This window comes from Populus trichocarpa, chromosome 1 (genome assembly GCF_000002775.5).
Source record: "Populus trichocarpa isolate Nisqually-1 chromosome 1, P.trichocarpa_v4.1, whole genome shotgun sequence".
Taxonomy (NCBI): domain Eukaryota; kingdom Viridiplantae; phylum Streptophyta; class Magnoliopsida; order Malpighiales; family Salicaceae; genus Populus; species Populus trichocarpa.
Genome location: NC_037285.2, coordinates 48,418,274 through 48,436,272, shown reverse-complemented (window position 1 = coordinate 48,436,272; position 17,999 = coordinate 48,418,274). Strand labels below are relative to the sequence as shown.

The following is a 17,999-nucleotide window of genomic DNA, read 5'->3' as shown; positions in this document are numbered from 1 at the left end:
ATGGCCAGCGACAGCAAGCTCATCTGTCATGCACTTGATCTGCATAAAAAAATCATGTGCTGATTGTGCACCTTTACGAGTGTTAACGAGTTCAGTGTGGAGTTGAAATACCCGAGCACGTGATTGAGAGGAGAAGGATTTGGCTAGAGCACACCAGATTGCAGCAGAGGTGGTGTGATAAACTACTTAAATAAGAACGTTTTCTGAAATTATAGAGAAGAGAATGGCAACTATGATGGGCATCTTGTCGCTGCCAATGTTCATAGAAAGGGTTGAAGGTGACAGAGGAGGTTTCAACCATGGAAATTTCTTTGGGTGGGATGGGAATGGTTCCATCAAGGTATCCAAAGAGACCTTGCCCACGAAAGAAAGGGATTAATTGAGCTTTCCAGACATGATAGTTGTCTTTTGAGAGTTTTGTAACATTTATGGCTGGAGGAGAAACAAGTGGAGGATTGCCATTGATAGCAGCATCTGAGGTGTTTAGTGAAGAAGAAGCCATTTGTGTGACGTGAATCAATGGCTCTGATACCATTAAAGATAAAAGAATAAAGAGAGAAGAGAGAAAAATGTGCGGAAGAAGAATTACAGAAATATATTTGATTAGTTAATTCAATACTGTTACATCATGGTCTTATATATATTGCAATCCCTGATGCAAAAATCATATCATTAAGAATGCAATGAATGATAAGATATACACTTAATTCATAGAATATCTGTTGCAGATATGATTACCATTATCTTCAGTATCAATAATCTTTTGTGCAGATATGATCAGAGATCATGATTATCTTCAGTACAAGTGATCCTTGATCATGATCTCTTCAGTATCAGGGATCCCTGATTGTGATAGTAATCCATAATCATGATTATCTTCAGTATCAGTATTATCTTTAGTAGATATGATATTATCTTCAGTACTAATCATGATTATCTTCAGTATCAGTAATAATCTCTTGTGCAGATATGATCAGAGATCAAGATTATCTTCAGTATCAGTGATCCCTGATCGTGATAGTAATCCCTGATCATGTTTATTTTCAGTATCAGTATTATCTTCAGTAGATTTGATAATATCTTCAACACTCGTAAACTTAAGCTATACATATGTATTATAATTGTACAGATTTCCTAATCAAAGACTAGTAATCAAGGCTGCCGTTACATCTTGATAGCTGGTGATGACATCTTTTGGAAATAAATCCATGCTATTTTGGTTGAGTCTATTTTGGTTTGAGTCTCGGATCTTAAGTCTTTAAATAGCATTTTCTGTAGTGTTTAATGTTATTAAGTTCATTATTAATGAGATATGATGTAACCTAAATACAAGATAACATACCTAATTAAAAGTAATTAGTTTGGAAATAAATTCATGACAAAGATAACTTAATTATTTGTGTCTATATAAACATCATTCATAGAAACTCAAGTCATTACACAACAAGCAAAATACTCAAAATCTTGGAAAAACTCAAATTAAGAATTAAGATATGGAGAAGGTTTCGTTTTCAATGACATTCTTGTTCGTTTTGTTTGTCATCACAACTTGTAAGTGTTCTTTTTCCTTTCTCTTATTCTATATATATCCCACAATTTATTTCATTAAAAATACTAATAAAATAGTTCTCGCAGGTGTTTCAATGTCGAACATACCAGTCGTCGAGGGAGGAGAAATTAAGCTAAATGTACCATGCAACACAACCGCAACTTGCCACCGAAAAACTTCTTGTCCAGGAAAGAGGATGGTTGTACGTTGTGTTCATAATTTTTGTCAATGTAATTGGTGATCATTTCATACTTTCTCATCTATTTGCTTCTAACAACAATAAAGACCTCAAGTCTTCCAGAAGCAGGGATGCTTAAATAAATGTTCATTTATTTTACAATAATAAATGTAGTGGTTTATGATCCGTTGTTTTAACTTTCATTAAACATAATAAAACTAGCCCGAATTACACCACTTTTATATACAGTAACTAAAAACTATAATTGATATTTTAGAGATTAAGGGTAAGGTGTTGATAATTAACTAAAAATCTTATATAAAATTACATATTAATTGTTTATATTATCTATTAAGGAATTTTCTAGAGTAATTTCCAATAATAATTCATTTATTCTATATTAACAGTCACGAAAATACTTTTTCATGCAGATATTTATGATAAAATTTCATATTAAATTTTTTTTTTAATCAACTTTTCAGGATAATGCCAAATATTGGTATATTTATGCCAATCATAAATATAAAATCCTTAACCAAGACTTCAATAATTATTTATTTTAAATGTGAGTAAAAAAAAAATTTTTACCAAGTGATTTTATTATTTTTTGGGTCAAATTTTAAGATAAAATCAATGAAGATTTATTTATCCCTATGTAGACCCATGAATAATAAAACCATAATCAAATATTTATTAATTAAAAATATTTGTTTTTTCAAGGAATTTGATTGACTTCTAAGATAAAATTCACTAAAAATTTATTTATCCCATGTCAAACATAACTGAAAATTATGATTTAAGTTTTGCTTTAACCAAGCACGTCTAACTTAATTTAGAGTATCTAATACATTAGGTTAGATATACAACTATACAAGTGATGTTTTTCATCCAATGTCAAACATAACTGGTTATTTATCCCATGTCAAACATAACTGATTTGGGTTTGGTTTGAAGAAAACGGACAGTCGGTCAAAAACTAATTTGTGTTTTAAGCTGAGAGAGAGGTTGAAGTTTTCTTGTATAGCTGGCGGTGAACAATGAACGAGGATGGGAGGGTCTGGGGTTTTTTTTTTCTTTTTTCTCTTTGTTGAAAATGGGTTTGGCTTCTATGTTAGAGATGAGAGTGAGATGTTGGTGATTGTGAGCTTGGTTGGGTCAACAACGGCGTCAGGTGGATGATGAGAGGCTGGCAGTGTGTTTTATAGCTGGTAGACGGCGACTGAGAGGAAGAAGATGGATTTTTTTTGTGGGGGGCCGGGGGGGGACAGACTCTGGTTAAAGATGGCCTCTTCAGCTTACTTCCCGTTCCTTTTTTTCTATTTTCCTTTTTTTCACACCTTTTTCTTCTTGAAATTTCCTTTCTCAATTTTTTTTTATTTTTCTTTTTTTCTCCCTTTTTATTGTTCACACTTCCTCTTGTCCTCTTCTCTAACCTTCAACAACTTTTCTTTTCATTCTTGTTTTTATCCATTCATTTATTTTTATTATTTTTATTTTTAAATTGCTTGGAGGTGAGGCTTTCAAAATTTAAATATGTCTAATCCTTTCCACAACTATATATTATTCATTAAATAAATTATCTCATTTTCATCTTATAATTAATTTTTTTTTAAAGTTCGCTAGAATGAAAGTAATACCAAAATTATTAAAAACTATGAAACCATTGAAAATTAGTCGAATTGTGTTGGGAATATTTGTTTTTAGAGTTATTTTGTATGTTTGTATTTTTTATATATATACCCATATGAATAACCAAAATCTAATGAATAATATATGAATATAAACAAAACTTAACCATTGAATAATAGTTAGGTTTAAATATATAATAGAACCTAACATGTGTGTCCATTATCATCCTTAGTTTCTTCCTTTCCTTTTATTTTTCCACCATCTTCATTGAATATTTTTTATGGAGTCCCTCTTTGTTGATTGTTTAGTTTAACTCTTTAATTTTTAATGGAATCAAACCGTTACACATGAAATGTATCCATAGAATTTTAAAAGTTTATATTCTTATAATTAATGGTTTAATTCACAATTTTAGATGTGATTGGCCCCTTGACCTATATAAGACTAATTTTATAAATTTATTCAATCAAGTCCTCAATTTCTAAAATTTATTTATGATGAAGTCACACTTTGATTAATCATTCCATTTTAATTTTTGACCAATGATTTTTGTGCGTGTAACCCATTAGGTTCCCTAATAAGTTGACCCAAATATAAATCACAATCCTAAATAAAATAGAATTAAATAAATTAAACAAATTATTTAATAATTGATTAATTTATATTTAAAGATTAAGTACAATATCAAAAAACTTGTCATGATTCTTAAAATATTAGGAAAGTTAATAAGTAGTTTGACATAACATTTCAATGGCTAGTTTATCAGTGTCATTATTATATCTTCATCAAAAATGTTCTTATTTAGATATTACAGCATGAGGTGTGTTGCTCTATCAAATCATGTTTGTTCTCAACACCATAATTATTGATTCTTTGAATAAGATTTGAAACGCTTTTCAAATCTCCTTCCACATTGCACAAAGATTTACAATCAATACTATTTGTTGTTACTCATTTTTGGGCCTCACGTGTTGAAGATGATGTGTACCCCTTTTGAACCGAGTATAGGAGTTTAGCTCATGTTTGCTGGAAGATTGACAAAAGCAGAGAAGAAAGAAATGTTTTTCGAACCCTGTATGAGCTGTTTTCCACTCTCTTTATCCTCCCCCTTTGCTGCCAAAATCGTCAGGTTTCTTAGACTGATTAGGAGTCTTCATAATGTTAATTTTGTTTCTTCATTATCTGGTCTTTAAGGTTGAATAAATTCCTCAGAATTTGCACTAAAAAAATGATTCTGTTGTTGTCATAATTGTTTTTGTTCCAACTTAGGCTTTGATTCTGACTTGGTTTCGTGCAATATCTGATCATCCCAGCTATACTCTGTCACTCATGACATGTTGAAGAATTGACCTACACCTTTATTGGGTCCTAGGCTCACTGTTTTTATGGCAGAATCTCAATCAGATTGAGATGCTCGGCATTGTTAGTTTTCCGAATCAAATCATGAGATCTTTCTGACCAACTAGGTTGCGGCCAGATTCTGTTCTACAAAACAATTTTATCTCACTTTGGATCCTTCATGAAAGTTGTATTCTTGTATCCGTAGATGAATTTGGGCTTTTGAATCGCTTGATTTCAATATTAGAAGCTCAAGATATTCCTGTTTGAACATCTAACTTGAAAGTAAGAATTCTGTCGCGAAAAGGATTTTGACCCGAGTTTTGCACTAAAGACTCTGCTTCCACCATAATTTCATTGGTCGTTGTTCTTAGGTCATACTCTCAGTCATATCGGGATGCTCGGCATTGTCAGTTTCTGAATTAGATCAGGAGATCCTTTTTGACCAACCAGATTGCTGCCAGATTCTGTTATTTAAAACGATTTTTTATCACTTCAAATCCTTCATCACAGTTACAGTCTTGGACGCGTAGATGAATTTGGACTTTTAAATCACTTGATTCGATATCAAAAGCTCAAGATATTCCCATATGAATATCTAATCATAAAGCAAAGAATCCTGCCACGAGAAATGTTCCAACTCGAGTTTTTGCAATTATGTTCTTCAAAATGAATTTATCTCACTTTGAATCCTTCATGAAAGTTGTAGACCTGTACGCGTAGATCAATTTAGGTTTTTTAATCGCCTAATTTCGATACCAGAAGCTCAAGATATTCCCGTTTGAATATCTAGCATGAAAACAGAGAATCTTGCCGCAAGAAGGATCCTGACCTGAGTTTGTCGGTCTGATTCGAGGGACCTGATTTAATGTTTCAAGAATTTATCGGATTAATTTAAACTTTGGAAAGTAATTGGTTTCGTTGAAGGAATTGAAAAAATAGGTACTAGATCAAAAAATGTCATAATAATGTCTGGCTAATATCAAGGAAGCAATATATCAAGGAGATAATTTCTGAATCATATATAATTATTGCAATATAAAATACCATAGATATAGGATTTGATTGGTGCTGATTATGGAAAATAATTACTGCAGTATAAAATACCATAGATATAGGATTTGTTGGTGTTGGTTATAAAAAACAATCTCTGCAATAATTATTGCAAGATTTTCTTGAATAGCACGTATAGAGATTTCTATATAAGTGAACCTCCAGCCATATGCCATATGCAAGGGGGGGATTTTAAAGAAAGGGCACACAGAATACCCTAAACCTAAACCCATATTTACCAAGCCAGCCAGCCACCCCCCTTCGCTGGAGAAAAAAAAAACAAAAACTGACGCAACCTCACTCCCCCAGCCTGCAACCACCGTGAACACCACTTACAGGCCTTCCTTCTTCTATCACTGCCCTGTCTTTGCCTTCACGAGACCTTCCCTCCCTCAGCCGTCAATCTCACCAGCCCCTACCTCTCTGTAACCTAACCCTTCATTTACCAAAGGCCAGCCGGTCTCCCCCCTGATTTTGGCCCTGTGCTTTTGACAAAAAATAGAGAAAACCATCTTCAGCTTCACTTCCTTTTCTCTTCCTCAGCCCTTCCACCGACAGTAACAGAGAAGCAACACCAGAACCACAGACTGGCCTCCTTCGAAAACTCCCAGCAGCTAGCAACACCATCTCTGCTGAACCGTGGCCTGCACCAACAACAACCAGAAACGAGCTGAGCCACTCGCCCAGTTGTAGCCTCATCCGCAGCCATATCCTTCCTCAGCAGCAGTGATGGAACCAGCAGAAGCCACACCTTTCTTCAGCCTCAGTGGCAGAACCAGCAGAAGACGTCCTTCCCTTCCAGTAACACGAGAAACAGAGAAGCAATGTCGACCAACCAGTGGGCCACCATTTTCCATTTCGTCTGCAACCGCGTCTAAAACTAACAACGACAACAGCTGGCAAACCTGGCTCCACCGTGAACAGCGAGCAGGGACGTCCTTCGTGAGCAGCAACCAGTTATCTCCCTCCACTTTGCCTCCAGCCGCTGCCTCGCAGGTAAGTCTTTCTTTCCCTGTTTTTGCCAAATTAATTACCCTGCCACTGTAGCATGGCAGAACCGGTTACTGGTTCGGGACAGCAACCGGGTTGGTTTCGAAGGACCTTCCTTGATTTTTTTTTTCTGGACTGTTCAGTTTTCTTGCGAACTTTAAGAATATATGTACTAGTTTCAACAACTATAATTAATGTGCAGTCATAATTATTTATCTTTACTTTAAATTTATTAATCAAATATAAAATTTAAACTCCTTATGTCCTCAAAACATGAACTATTCAACAGCTACTTTGTCTTTGCTGACCATGAAGGAAAACAAGCCTTCGAAGAAGACACAATCTTCATACCAAGATCTTCTAACATTTTGGTGATTTCTACAGTTTTGTATGCATCGTTAATGATAGACACCATATCTCAGTCTATAATATGAGCACCCATGAAAGTATAACCATTCCTTTACCTCGACAGAAGATAAGATTACAAGACCATCTTTCCTTCGGGTTTGATCCTTGTTTGTGTTGATGACAACGAGCAATTTGAAATCTTCACGTTGGGGACAAAAAAATAGTTAAGAATAAATAAAAAAGCATTATAATTTTTATGGGTACACGAAGTGGTATGATTTGAAGGAAGCCATATGTGTTAATGGAGTATATATTGGATAGCAAAATATATGGCAGAATCATTGTACATTTACTTGACTTTCATGGCGAGAGGTTTCCACAAGTTGTTGTCCCACAATGGCTTGTCATTGTTTAGTGATCCAGTACAAATCGAAGGTTGTCTAGCAGCAATTTAAGATTCAAAGTGTGGAAATAAATTTAACCTAAAGATGTTACAAGATTGTTATAATAACATTTCGATACATAAGATTATAGACATTCCACTAAGTTCAAAAGTTGTTCGATCTTTGACTGGAACCCTAGGTACTGGTGAGATCTTGATTTTGGATGATTAGTTGTCTGGGTGTTTTAGACTGTTTTATAGTAATATGAGTATGAGATTACAAAGTGCAAAGATTGCCATGCCATCTGATGTGTTAATTTTTTTATTAAGATTTTTATAAATAAAAATCATCTTAAATAAAATGGGTTTGGCGAATATGTCAAACCTAAAAAACATGTGCTTGACAGTCAACCAAGTTTAAGATAACGTTTGTCTGGTGAACAAAAAAAACAATTAAATCTAATATTAAAGGATGGAATTAAAATTGAAAAATCGATTAAAAAAATTACTCGAGTCAACATGAATTAAAATATCAAACCTTAGACTCGAGTCATGAGATTGAGATAGCCTCATAGAAAATAAACAGAAATAAATCATAAAGTATAATTCTCAACAAATTCAATGATGAAATTGAAAAAGAAAGTCAGTTGAGAAAAAATAGAAAAAAAAAACTCATGTCAACTGAATTAACCGGTCAAACCCCTAATCCGGTTTATAAGACTAGAATAACCTCATAAAAAGTAAATAAAAAATAATTAGAAAGCTCAATTTCCAATAAATATAATATTATAAATGAAATTAAAAATATAAAAAAAAACAAATACTATTCAAGTGAATAGTGTTTTGTGAATAGAGGTATAGTAAAAATCCATACTCGTTTAGCTTTCTAGTTAAATATTGTTAATGATATAAGTTAGATTTTGTTCGAAATGATATATATATAGCAGTAAAAAATTGGGCCTAATAGATTTCAAAATCATAAAATAAATATCAAAATTAAACATATGATATTAGAATATGGTTAAAAAAAAAACGAAAAGAAAAGAAAGGGCAGCACCATTAGCATTTGAATTCATCATGACTAAGGATAACCATATATTGTCTTTTTTATTTTCAGTACGGCATTGAACATTTCTTAAATTGCCATTATTATGGAAGCTTTACGAGATAAAATTGAAAAATGGGGCAGTGAACTTTTAACGAATCCCAATGCTTTCAGTAATAAATCAAGATTTTAGGGATATAAATAAGTAGAAGGAAATTCACATGGAAAAAGATAATAAAAGAGATTATCAATGTGCAATTTTTTTACATAATAATCGATGTACAAATTGATTTTTCATCATTGTTGAATCTGATTTATTACAACGTTGAAAGAAATTTAAGTGGGATATCATTTTTCATCCTGAGATCATCTTGGGATATTCATGTTCTTGGCATTAGTACCATCTTCTTCCATGCTACAGAGTCAGGCCAGTCAAGACTAAAATGATTATGTATGGTATTTGTCAAGTCGAAATTTCATCCATTGATGATCTGAGATGAGCTAATGGCTGCAAAAGAGAGTGATTGTATGATGGGCTGATGGTCAATCTTATGGGATAATCGAAACAGCATAAGCCACCAGCTTCCACCTTTCGTTTTCGCCCGATTGCTCCGATTAGGCAAAGAGCAATTTATTCAGAAGTGGACAATCAAGTTCTATGTGCATGATCTACAGCATGATCCTGGTCAATCATATTCTATCAAAGATCCAAGAGGAGGATATCTTGACTTTAAATGACATGTAGCAACCATATCATACCAAGGTAGTCAGAATTTGTTAACATTCAAAACTTGATGAATACAATAAATATCAGCAGCAACGTCCTCTTCATCTTTACCTTGATCTCTGCCTTTTATTGGATTGAGATCCTGATGGACCTCGACTATCAATCTCGCCCCCAGCCTTTCGTTTCTTTTTGTTGGTTTCTTCGAGTTGCAGAATGTAATGAACAAACATCAGATCTCGGAAACGATCTAGTTCAAGTTGGTTCTGCCCTTTGTTTACCAACTTCTCCGCCAGGCTCCTGTTTAGGCAGTATCTGACAGACCCTTATAACCGAAATCACTACATGTACGAGGAATCTGTGTGTTTTTCAACACATCTACGTGAAGATAACTGGCTCCATGACCAAAATCACTACAGAAGGACATGTTTGATAAGTTTTTCATCCGGGTCCATTCGGAAATGAAGGTCCTTCGTCCCTTCATTTCTTGGGTCCGCAGAACCTGAAGACACAAAGAGTTAAAAGAGAAAGATCAGACTCCAATGAAACTTAAAACAGATACTGAAACACACGTAGACAGAATTAAAGTTTAAGAACGAGCAATTAGTGTCAAAACCCTAACCCAGAGTTATTATAAATGAAATATGACACTGGCTTTCTTCTCTTCAAGTAGTTGAGCTCTGTGGCAGGCGGCGGCTATCTATGGTTTGTTCCATTTGATGACTGTGAGGGTTTGGCGAATAAGATGTTTATATAGAGAAGACATGCGTTTATTTCTCCTCTTCCCTTCTCGGGTTTCTAAAACGACGTGTTCTATCTCTGGGATTTGGTTTCTTGATACCACCTGCCGGTTTTGTCCTATCATACAATTTCATACCATATAAGGTGTTTAGGTCAATATTGCCAGTGCTGTAATTAGCACAACATTAATGATGGAAATTCAAAACTTTGCTGTCATTCCAAAAAGATAGAAATCAAGGGATTTGATTCAAATCCAAGGTCTAGAATGTGGATCCCTATCTTATCCGGCCTTCAAAATTTATCTCTAGGGCTCACAAACATCAGTTTCGAAGGATGATGATTTTAACCTGCAACAATTTAATAATCATAAAAAAGTTATTTCCAATGCAAAAAAAAAAAAAACACAAAATTGATGAAGCTCTTAATCTATTATATTAAATTAGAACTATATCTATCAAAAAACTTTGCTTCTAATATTTTTTTATTAAAATTCATTGAAATATAAAGTTTGAACACTCCAAAATTATATAAGTTCTTAAACTATGTTAATTATGTAAAAAGAAGAAGAAGAATAATTAGATGTTTCATATTACAAAAAAAATAAACGAAAATTAACCAAAATAAAACCAGATTCAATGCCTATGCATGATCCAACCCAATATGAGCCATGGTGTATGATACTGGATGTGCATTGACTCTCCTTTTTTTTTTTTGCTCTAAAATCTATTAAAAAATTAATAAAAAAATTACAATCCATTGTTTTATTCTTTTTTAAACCTTTGTTAACCATAACAAAAGATGAAAAAAAAGAAATAAAGAGAGTAATAAGAAAGAAGCACAAACCTAAGGAGCTTGATTTGGTATATCCTCAAATTGGAGAATATTTGCTTTGAGCTCTTATTCATCATCATCATCATCATTTCCATCTTCTTCACCAATTATCTCCATTATTTGTCTAATTAGAGTTGTCATTATATTGAATGAATGTGGTGAATTATATAGGTCGGCTCAATCTTCTCATTAGGGTTTATCTTCCATTTTCTTAGCGGTTTTTTTAGATGGGACTGGTAGCCTAGGTTGGATAGAAATTTCCATAAAATTAATTATTTCCTTTTTCTTTATAGATGATATGAACCAAGATTCTCTTTTTCTGAATCTGTGCGCTCATTAGGGTTGTTAGCACATAGAAATTTCAATGGCATATTAGGTGTGTTAATAATTTCAAATGCTGGATAAGCACAGGTGCAATGATTCCTAAAGGAAACTTTGTTGTGCTACCACCAAAATGTTTTTATCTTCAAGATAAGGATAGGGTTAGGTGCAAATTCAATCCAACTATAGTATTCAAAATGTTATTATCTTCTCTAAGTTCATTAGGATAAGAACAGTGGCCGGATGATGGTAAGGAGAGGAAAGATAAAATACTACAAATTGTCTAATTTATATAGTAATCATATGGTTTGGAATAACCTATTTTTATGCTTTTTCGAATAAGGAAATTTATTTTTTTTAGGATTTTTCAAATTTTTGTTTGAGAAAAATCAGGTATTTTTAATACCGAATCCGTATCTTACAGTGTAAGTCTATGGATTAATATAAAAAAAAAATTGTTAGAAAAACATGCGTGGAACCCATAAATATTTTTAAAACAATCTCTGAAATTTTTTAGATCTTTTTTAATGTGTGGGTTGGACCCAACCCAGCCACGCGGGACCTAACCCAGCCACGTGGGCTGGTATGAAACAAAGGTCTAACCTGTTATTTAGCCATCACTGGCATGACCCAGTTGATACAGACCTCTTGATCACATGGTTAAGCAACCCTTGACGAAGTAGATAACAACCTAGAAAGCCAAAAATCAGGTTTGATAGAACTTTAACTCAAATAACCATGTACCTAAGAACCAAAGATATTGAAAAAAGACTTAGATTTAGAGATAACCTAGTACCTAAGAACTCTAAGTATGTGAATGACACCATAAAACCAGTTAATTTTTGATAAGTCAGTAAGCAATCTTTATCCCTGTAAAGAAAGCTTGTTTTGCCACAAACAAATAGAAGGAAAGCTAACATTTATTCTTCAACTTGCTGCTGAAATTTTCAGCTAAAAAAACATAATATACTCTCCTATAACTAACCCTAATGGACCCCATGTGTGTAGTATCTCCTTGTAAAATTTCATCTTGTTCCAATATACGGTTTAAGAGATATGTTTGATCTCTCCAAACTTATCAGCAGATATTTTAAGGTTAAATTTGAACCTGGCTTGGCTCATATCACTAGTGATGGCTGGAAAGTGCCAGTAACATGAATTATTTCTTCATGTTACTAGCATGATTTAGCATGCATTTTAAGAAGATAAAGAGCAAGGATAGGCTTACTTGGGTTGGATATATGAGGATGTTGACCAATTGAGGGAGCTTTAGGTGTGGCATGGTGGTTTGCTGGTGAAGCTCATGGAGGAGGTTGTTGGAGCTGAAGAAGCTGTGGTGGGGAAGGAGAGGTAGCTACCGCTGGACGTGGTTGGTGTTGGAGTTCATATTGTTGTTGCTAATAAGGAACGACTAGCAGAGCTTGATGAGAACTTAAAGGTGCACTCAAGAAAAAAGGGATGGGGCTTAAAGGCATATTATCAGGGAAATGAGGGCTTAAAGACGCACTCGGAAGAAAAAGAATAAGGTTTGCAGGTGCACTATCTGGTTGACGAGAGCTCAAATGTGCACTTGAAAGGAGTCAAGATAGGCCTAATTCACGCATACGGGTTGGGCTCATGCCTAACCTCATCCGATTTGTTAGGCCATAGACGACCCAACATGCTCTTTTCTATATATGGGCTAGGCTAAAACAAAGGTTCAGCCTATTATTTAGCCACCATTAACCCAACCTAGTGATGGCTGGCAAATGCTAGTAATGTGAATTAGCCCAGCCTCATCCGATTTGTTAGGCCACAGACGACCCAACATGCTCTTTTCTATATATGGGCTAGGCTAAAACAAAGGTTCAGCCTATTACTTAGCCACCATTAACCCAACCTAGTGATGGCTGGCAAATGCTAGTAATGTGAATGAGCCCAGCCTCATCCGATTTGTTAGGCCACAGACGACCCAACATGCTCTTTTCTATATATGGGCTAGGCTAAAACAAAGGTTCAGCCTATTACTTAGCCACCATTAACCCAACCTAGTGATGGCTGGCAAATGCTAGTAATGTGAATTATTTCTTCATATTATCGGCATGCTTTATCATGCATTCTAAGAAGATAAAGAGCAGGGAGAGGCTTACCTGGGCTGGATGGGGATGTTGGCTGGCTAGTGGAGCTTCAAACATGGCGTGGTAGTTTGCTGATGGAGCTCACGGTGGAGGTTGCTCGAGCTGAAGAAGCTGCAGGGGGGTATTTAGGTTGTTTTTTATCTTTTGTTGGTGCAAGTAGAGATGGTGGATGGAAAGTGTGATGTTAGGGTTGGACCAAGGGTGGTTTTGCCTAGTTTCTTTGAAAAAAAAGGGAGAAAGAGTGGTGGTTGTGTTCTTCTCCTTCTTTGTTTTTACGAAAAGCTGGTGCAGAGGGTAGGTTTGTGTTTCGGTCTCTCCTCTTTTTCTCTATGGATTTCAGCACTATTTATAGAAGTTGAAAGAGAGGTATGGAGTATTTATCTACCATGAATCATGACCCTTAATTCAAATGGTAAGGATCTCGATCGTTGGCCAAAAGTCATCATCACAAGCTACTAAAACTATGTTACACGGGCTGATCAGGTCATTTTCTTTGGGGTGGCGACGCAGCAGCTACAGAGACTACCACCTAGCAGGAATCAAGTTGGGTGTAGTACAATGTTGGGATATGAGAGTGACGGCCTGTTTATTTTGTTTAGTGGAGAAATGAGGCATTAAATGCCTCTAAAATATAGTCACTCAATCAACATTTTTAGTGTAAATAAAAAGGATGATGAACAGTGCCAAACGATGCGTCGCCTAACATTATATTAATTTTTTTCCTTACCAAAATGCATTGTTTCATTTAAGGATGATCGTTTTCAATTCGGTTCGGTTTTTATAAAAAAAAAGTAACCAAACCGAAATTTAAAAAAAAAACTGAAACCGGTTCAAACCGACCAATTTCGGTTCGGTTCGATCCGGTTTTTTAGGATAAAAACCGGTTCATGCTGGTTTGGCTCGGCTTTTCTCCGGTTTGGCTCAATTTGTTTTCGGTTTGGTTTCGGTTCGGTTCGGTTTTTTTTGTTTTAGGCTTATAAAACTGAAACCGAACTAAACCGACCAGTTTTTTCAAAATTTTAATCGGTTTTTTTTCACGGTTTAGTTTTTTTGGTTATTTTTTTTTCTGGTTTTCTCTGTTTTTTAGTTTTTTTGCTCACCCCTAGTTTCATTTAAATGAAACAGTGTCATTTTGGCATTTAGGGTTGAATTAGGTTTTAAAAAAAAATTCTTCTTTCAATTCCAACCCCTTAACCTTTGGATTTATTCAATCAGGTCCTTAATTGAGTTTTTAATCCAAGAATCAGTTCAATTTCATCACTGCCAAGTTTTAAAGTAACCCTTTGAGTTTAGTACCTATTTCAACTTGGTCCTTGGTCTTAAATATTTTCAATTTTATTCCTAATTGACCTTCAAACTTCTAATTTCTTTTATTTTACCACTGTTTTCAATTGAATTGGGTCCCCGAATTCACATGCCCTTTGCAAAAAGGTCCTTGGTCTTGAATTTGTTCAATTGGCCTTTAATTGACCCTTAAACTTTAATTTTCTTGCAATTTCATCCCTGATTTCACCTAATTGGGTTTGGAAAAATTAAATTTGATCCTTTAAAATTTTAATTTTCTCAATTAAGCCAAAATTAAGCTTTTGAACTTAATTTTTCACCAATTAAGTCCCTAATAACATTAATTTGACCCATGAAAAACATAATTAAGTCCTTGCACTTAATTAATTCTTTTAATTTGACTCAAATTAATTATAAAATTTAATTAAACCTTTAATTGGATTCATGATTAAATCAAATTGGCATATTAAAAACCTAATTATATCCTGAAACTTAATTTTTATATATGCAAATTCATCTGATAATCATTTAATTTAATCTTAAATTTGCATTATTTTTTAATCTTGGGTGCAATGAAGTACAATTATATATGCTCTCAATTTTGTCCAAAATTCCACATTGATTTCTCCAAGCATTTGAAACTCTTCTTAGCTTGCTCTAGCTAAGTTGTCAGATTTTTTATATAAAAAAAAAATTAGGAAAAACTCAAAATTGGATTATGACACTTATAACAACAAAAAAAAAACAAAACACAAAACCATGAGCTAAATTTATTCCATTCCATTCACTGAGAATTAAAATAAACACCTGCTTAATTACGTCTATTAAAAAGATCGAATCACTATTGAATTCAATTAAATAATGAATACTTGAATCACTATTAGGTCGCTATTTATTTTAAGAATTAAATGAGAAAAAAAATCTTGAATTTGAATGGTTGTTAGCGAATCAATTAACAACACTGCAAACCCTTCGTATCTCTCCTTGAGAACCAGTCAGTGGTTCTATATCTCCCATCCTTAACATGGCAGCGGCAAAATCAGAACTAAAAAGTGAAGCGTTCCTGCTGTACTCGGTGACTATGCTGTCTGTAGATTGACCACTAAAGAGCTCTTGGTCTGATTGAAGAAGTCCCCTCCTTTGAATGAGATTCCTGAAGTAATTGTTATCGAAAGAATTGGGTGTCACCAAATCAAGTGGAGCAAGATTATTATTTCCGTTACCGGAAGCAGATGGACAATTGCGTCTTCTGGTGCTGGCGAAACCAGCATCAATATCACTTGAATTGTCATATATTCTGCCTCGGAAGGTCACACATCTTGCTTGGCCTATTGTATGTGATCCTGTATCAAAATGAAATCTTTAGTCAAACTTTGACAGCAATACATTCGTGGGTTTAGATATATGTTTAATTAGCCCTAGAAAATTGTTGGAACTGTTCATGTTCTTATTTAGGCACACACCTGAAAGGGCAACCATATCTCTTTCACTCAAACCTTTTCCATTGAACATGCCAATTAGGTTTACAAGGCTAGTTGTAGCTCTAGGAATATCGCTGTCAGCTAGGCTTCGGCTTGCTGTGGTGGAGTCCCTTCTTCCAAGCCTCACTGTCCATGATGGTCCACCAACCTGTATTATAGATAGAAACCGAACTTATAACTAGATTGATCACGTTTGAATGAGAAGCTTTCCAAGCAGGGAATGTTACTCACAGCAACAGATGCATCACGGGCTGCTACAGCAGCAATGTCAGCACATGAAACAACTCCAGGACATATGCTCTCCACTTGAGCCTTGGCATCATCAATGACTTCAAATCCCCGGATTGAATTGTTATTGCTGAATGAGAATTTCTCGCTATCTATTGAAGGAGAATTGTCAAGCATGATTGAAGCATCACAACCCTGCAATATAAGCAAACATATATATCAGTTCCAGACTGAAATCAGTACTAATGTTGTAGCGATCGAGTAATTTACTTGAACAAAGCAATCATGGAAGTGAAGACGAATAAGGGATGCTGCCATTCTGCGCTCACTCGAGACAGCTCTCCGAATAGCAGTACGAATTGTGGTCAGTGCATTCGGACATGTGCTGTCATAGAAGTTTGAAGACAGTTGTGCTTGGCATGGCAAGCATGAGGAAATCAAGAATAATGAAAAAACAACACAAGCTAAAGATAAACGAGAAACCATTTCGTATGCTGTGCAAAATGTATTGAAAATTAATCAAGTAGTAGAAAATAGTGCCGAAGCTAAAGAAATCTACTAGCGAATGAGGATGTGAATGGCATAAGCCTCAGTTCCTCTATACTTATAGACTGCCCGTTGGCGTGGCTGTGTCCCTAAGTTGATGACTTGTTCTTTAGAAGACTCTTTCAAAAGTAGTAACTGTAAGACAAGACACCTGACCCTGAAAATTTCTAGGGTTTACTTTCTTTCTCTTAGCATTTAATTTTGCTTACCAGATCCTATGGAAGAGTCGTCCAAAGCGATTGGGAAGGACGTTTCTTATAGTTTCATTAATCCCTCTACCAATATTTTTTAAAAATAAATAAATAAAATACTATTAGAATAATCTTACACTCTTTATTCTTATAAATTATGGCATCTTCAGCTTTCACATGCAAAATTCTTTTATTATTTAATCTCCCATATTACATAAATATATTGCTAAGCAGGACCATCAAGATTTAGTAAGAGGTAGAGAGCCAAGTTTCCCTCATCAAAGCATATCACAAAAGTATAAAAGTAACCAAAAATAAATAAAACCGAAGAAATTATCCCTTTTTTGTTGCATTGAAGTGTGATCTTCAAAACGCCATACTATTTCTCCCAACAATTAGGCCAAAGTTGATTTGGTTGGTCTAAACGAAGAGGAGGAGAAAATTCCCTAAATAAATTTTTGTTTGATTATTATTTTAGAGACATGGGATTAAAATATTGAGGATTGGCTGACTTCTCCAATAGGGAGAGAAAAAAAGCGTTGACTTCATGGAAATCTAGCACACAATTGAAATTTTCAATCTCAATCTAGAAAAGTACATGATCGCTGAACTAGTTATTTTCTAAACTAGTTGAACTAAAGCAAGACTCGCACATGATACAAAAGTAAGGCTGCTCAGGGTATCTTGACTCTCACCAGCATGAACACGATGCAAGCAAAAAGGAGGCCTTGAGGTTTTGTTTAATGTGTGTAGCACCTCCATAAGAGAGATGTACTAAATAACTCCAAAAATCCTCATAATTCTGCCACACGAAAATCCTGCGGCCATATAAATTTGGGTTGGGATTTCTCTGATTCTGCATGATTTGATTAACTATTTCCTCTTCCATGGCCTTGAACTTTATATACTGTTACACTGAGACTCCTACTGCTGCTGGCTTCTGCAGAATCCTGTTTCAGTTAGGGATATGAAAATCTAACTTAGGCCATGTTTGTTTCTCGGAAAGCAGTTTCTGGAAAACCA

The 17,999-nt window shown here is 34.6% G+C and overlaps 1 protein-coding gene and 2 long non-coding RNA genes across 3 annotated transcripts; 1 reads left to right on the top strand and 2 right to left on the bottom strand.

Moving 5' to 3' along the window:
- Positions 1–1,231: 1,231 nt before the first annotated feature.
- On the top strand, positions 1,232–1,911 carry LOC127904997 (uncharacterized). Its single transcript, XR_008058538.1, has 2 exons — positions 1,232–1,551; positions 1,636–1,911. It is a non-coding gene; the product is annotated as an uncharacterized LOC127904997 (long non-coding RNA).
- A 7,321-nt stretch (positions 1,912–9,232) lies between these two features.
- On the bottom strand, positions 9,233–11,075 carry LOC112326607 (uncharacterized). Its single transcript, XR_002980356.1, has 3 exons — positions 10,821–11,075; positions 9,859–10,324; positions 9,233–9,738 (listed from the first exon to the last, which is right to left on the bottom strand). It is a non-coding gene; the product is annotated as an uncharacterized LOC112326607 (long non-coding RNA).
- Positions 11,076–15,422: 4,347 nt separating this feature from the next.
- LOC18096017 (lignin-forming anionic peroxidase) lies at positions 15,423–16,752 on the bottom strand. Its single transcript, XM_006370699.3, has 4 exons — positions 16,510–16,752; positions 16,243–16,434; positions 15,994–16,159; positions 15,423–15,873 (listed from the first exon to the last, which is right to left on the bottom strand). The coding sequence occupies exons 1-4, from the start codon at positions 16,723–16,725 to the stop codon at positions 15,479–15,481; spliced, it is 969 nt and encodes a 322-aa protein (XP_006370761.1). The 5' UTR covers positions 16,726–16,752; the 3' UTR covers positions 15,423–15,478.
- Positions 16,753–17,999: the final 1,247 nt, after the last annotated feature.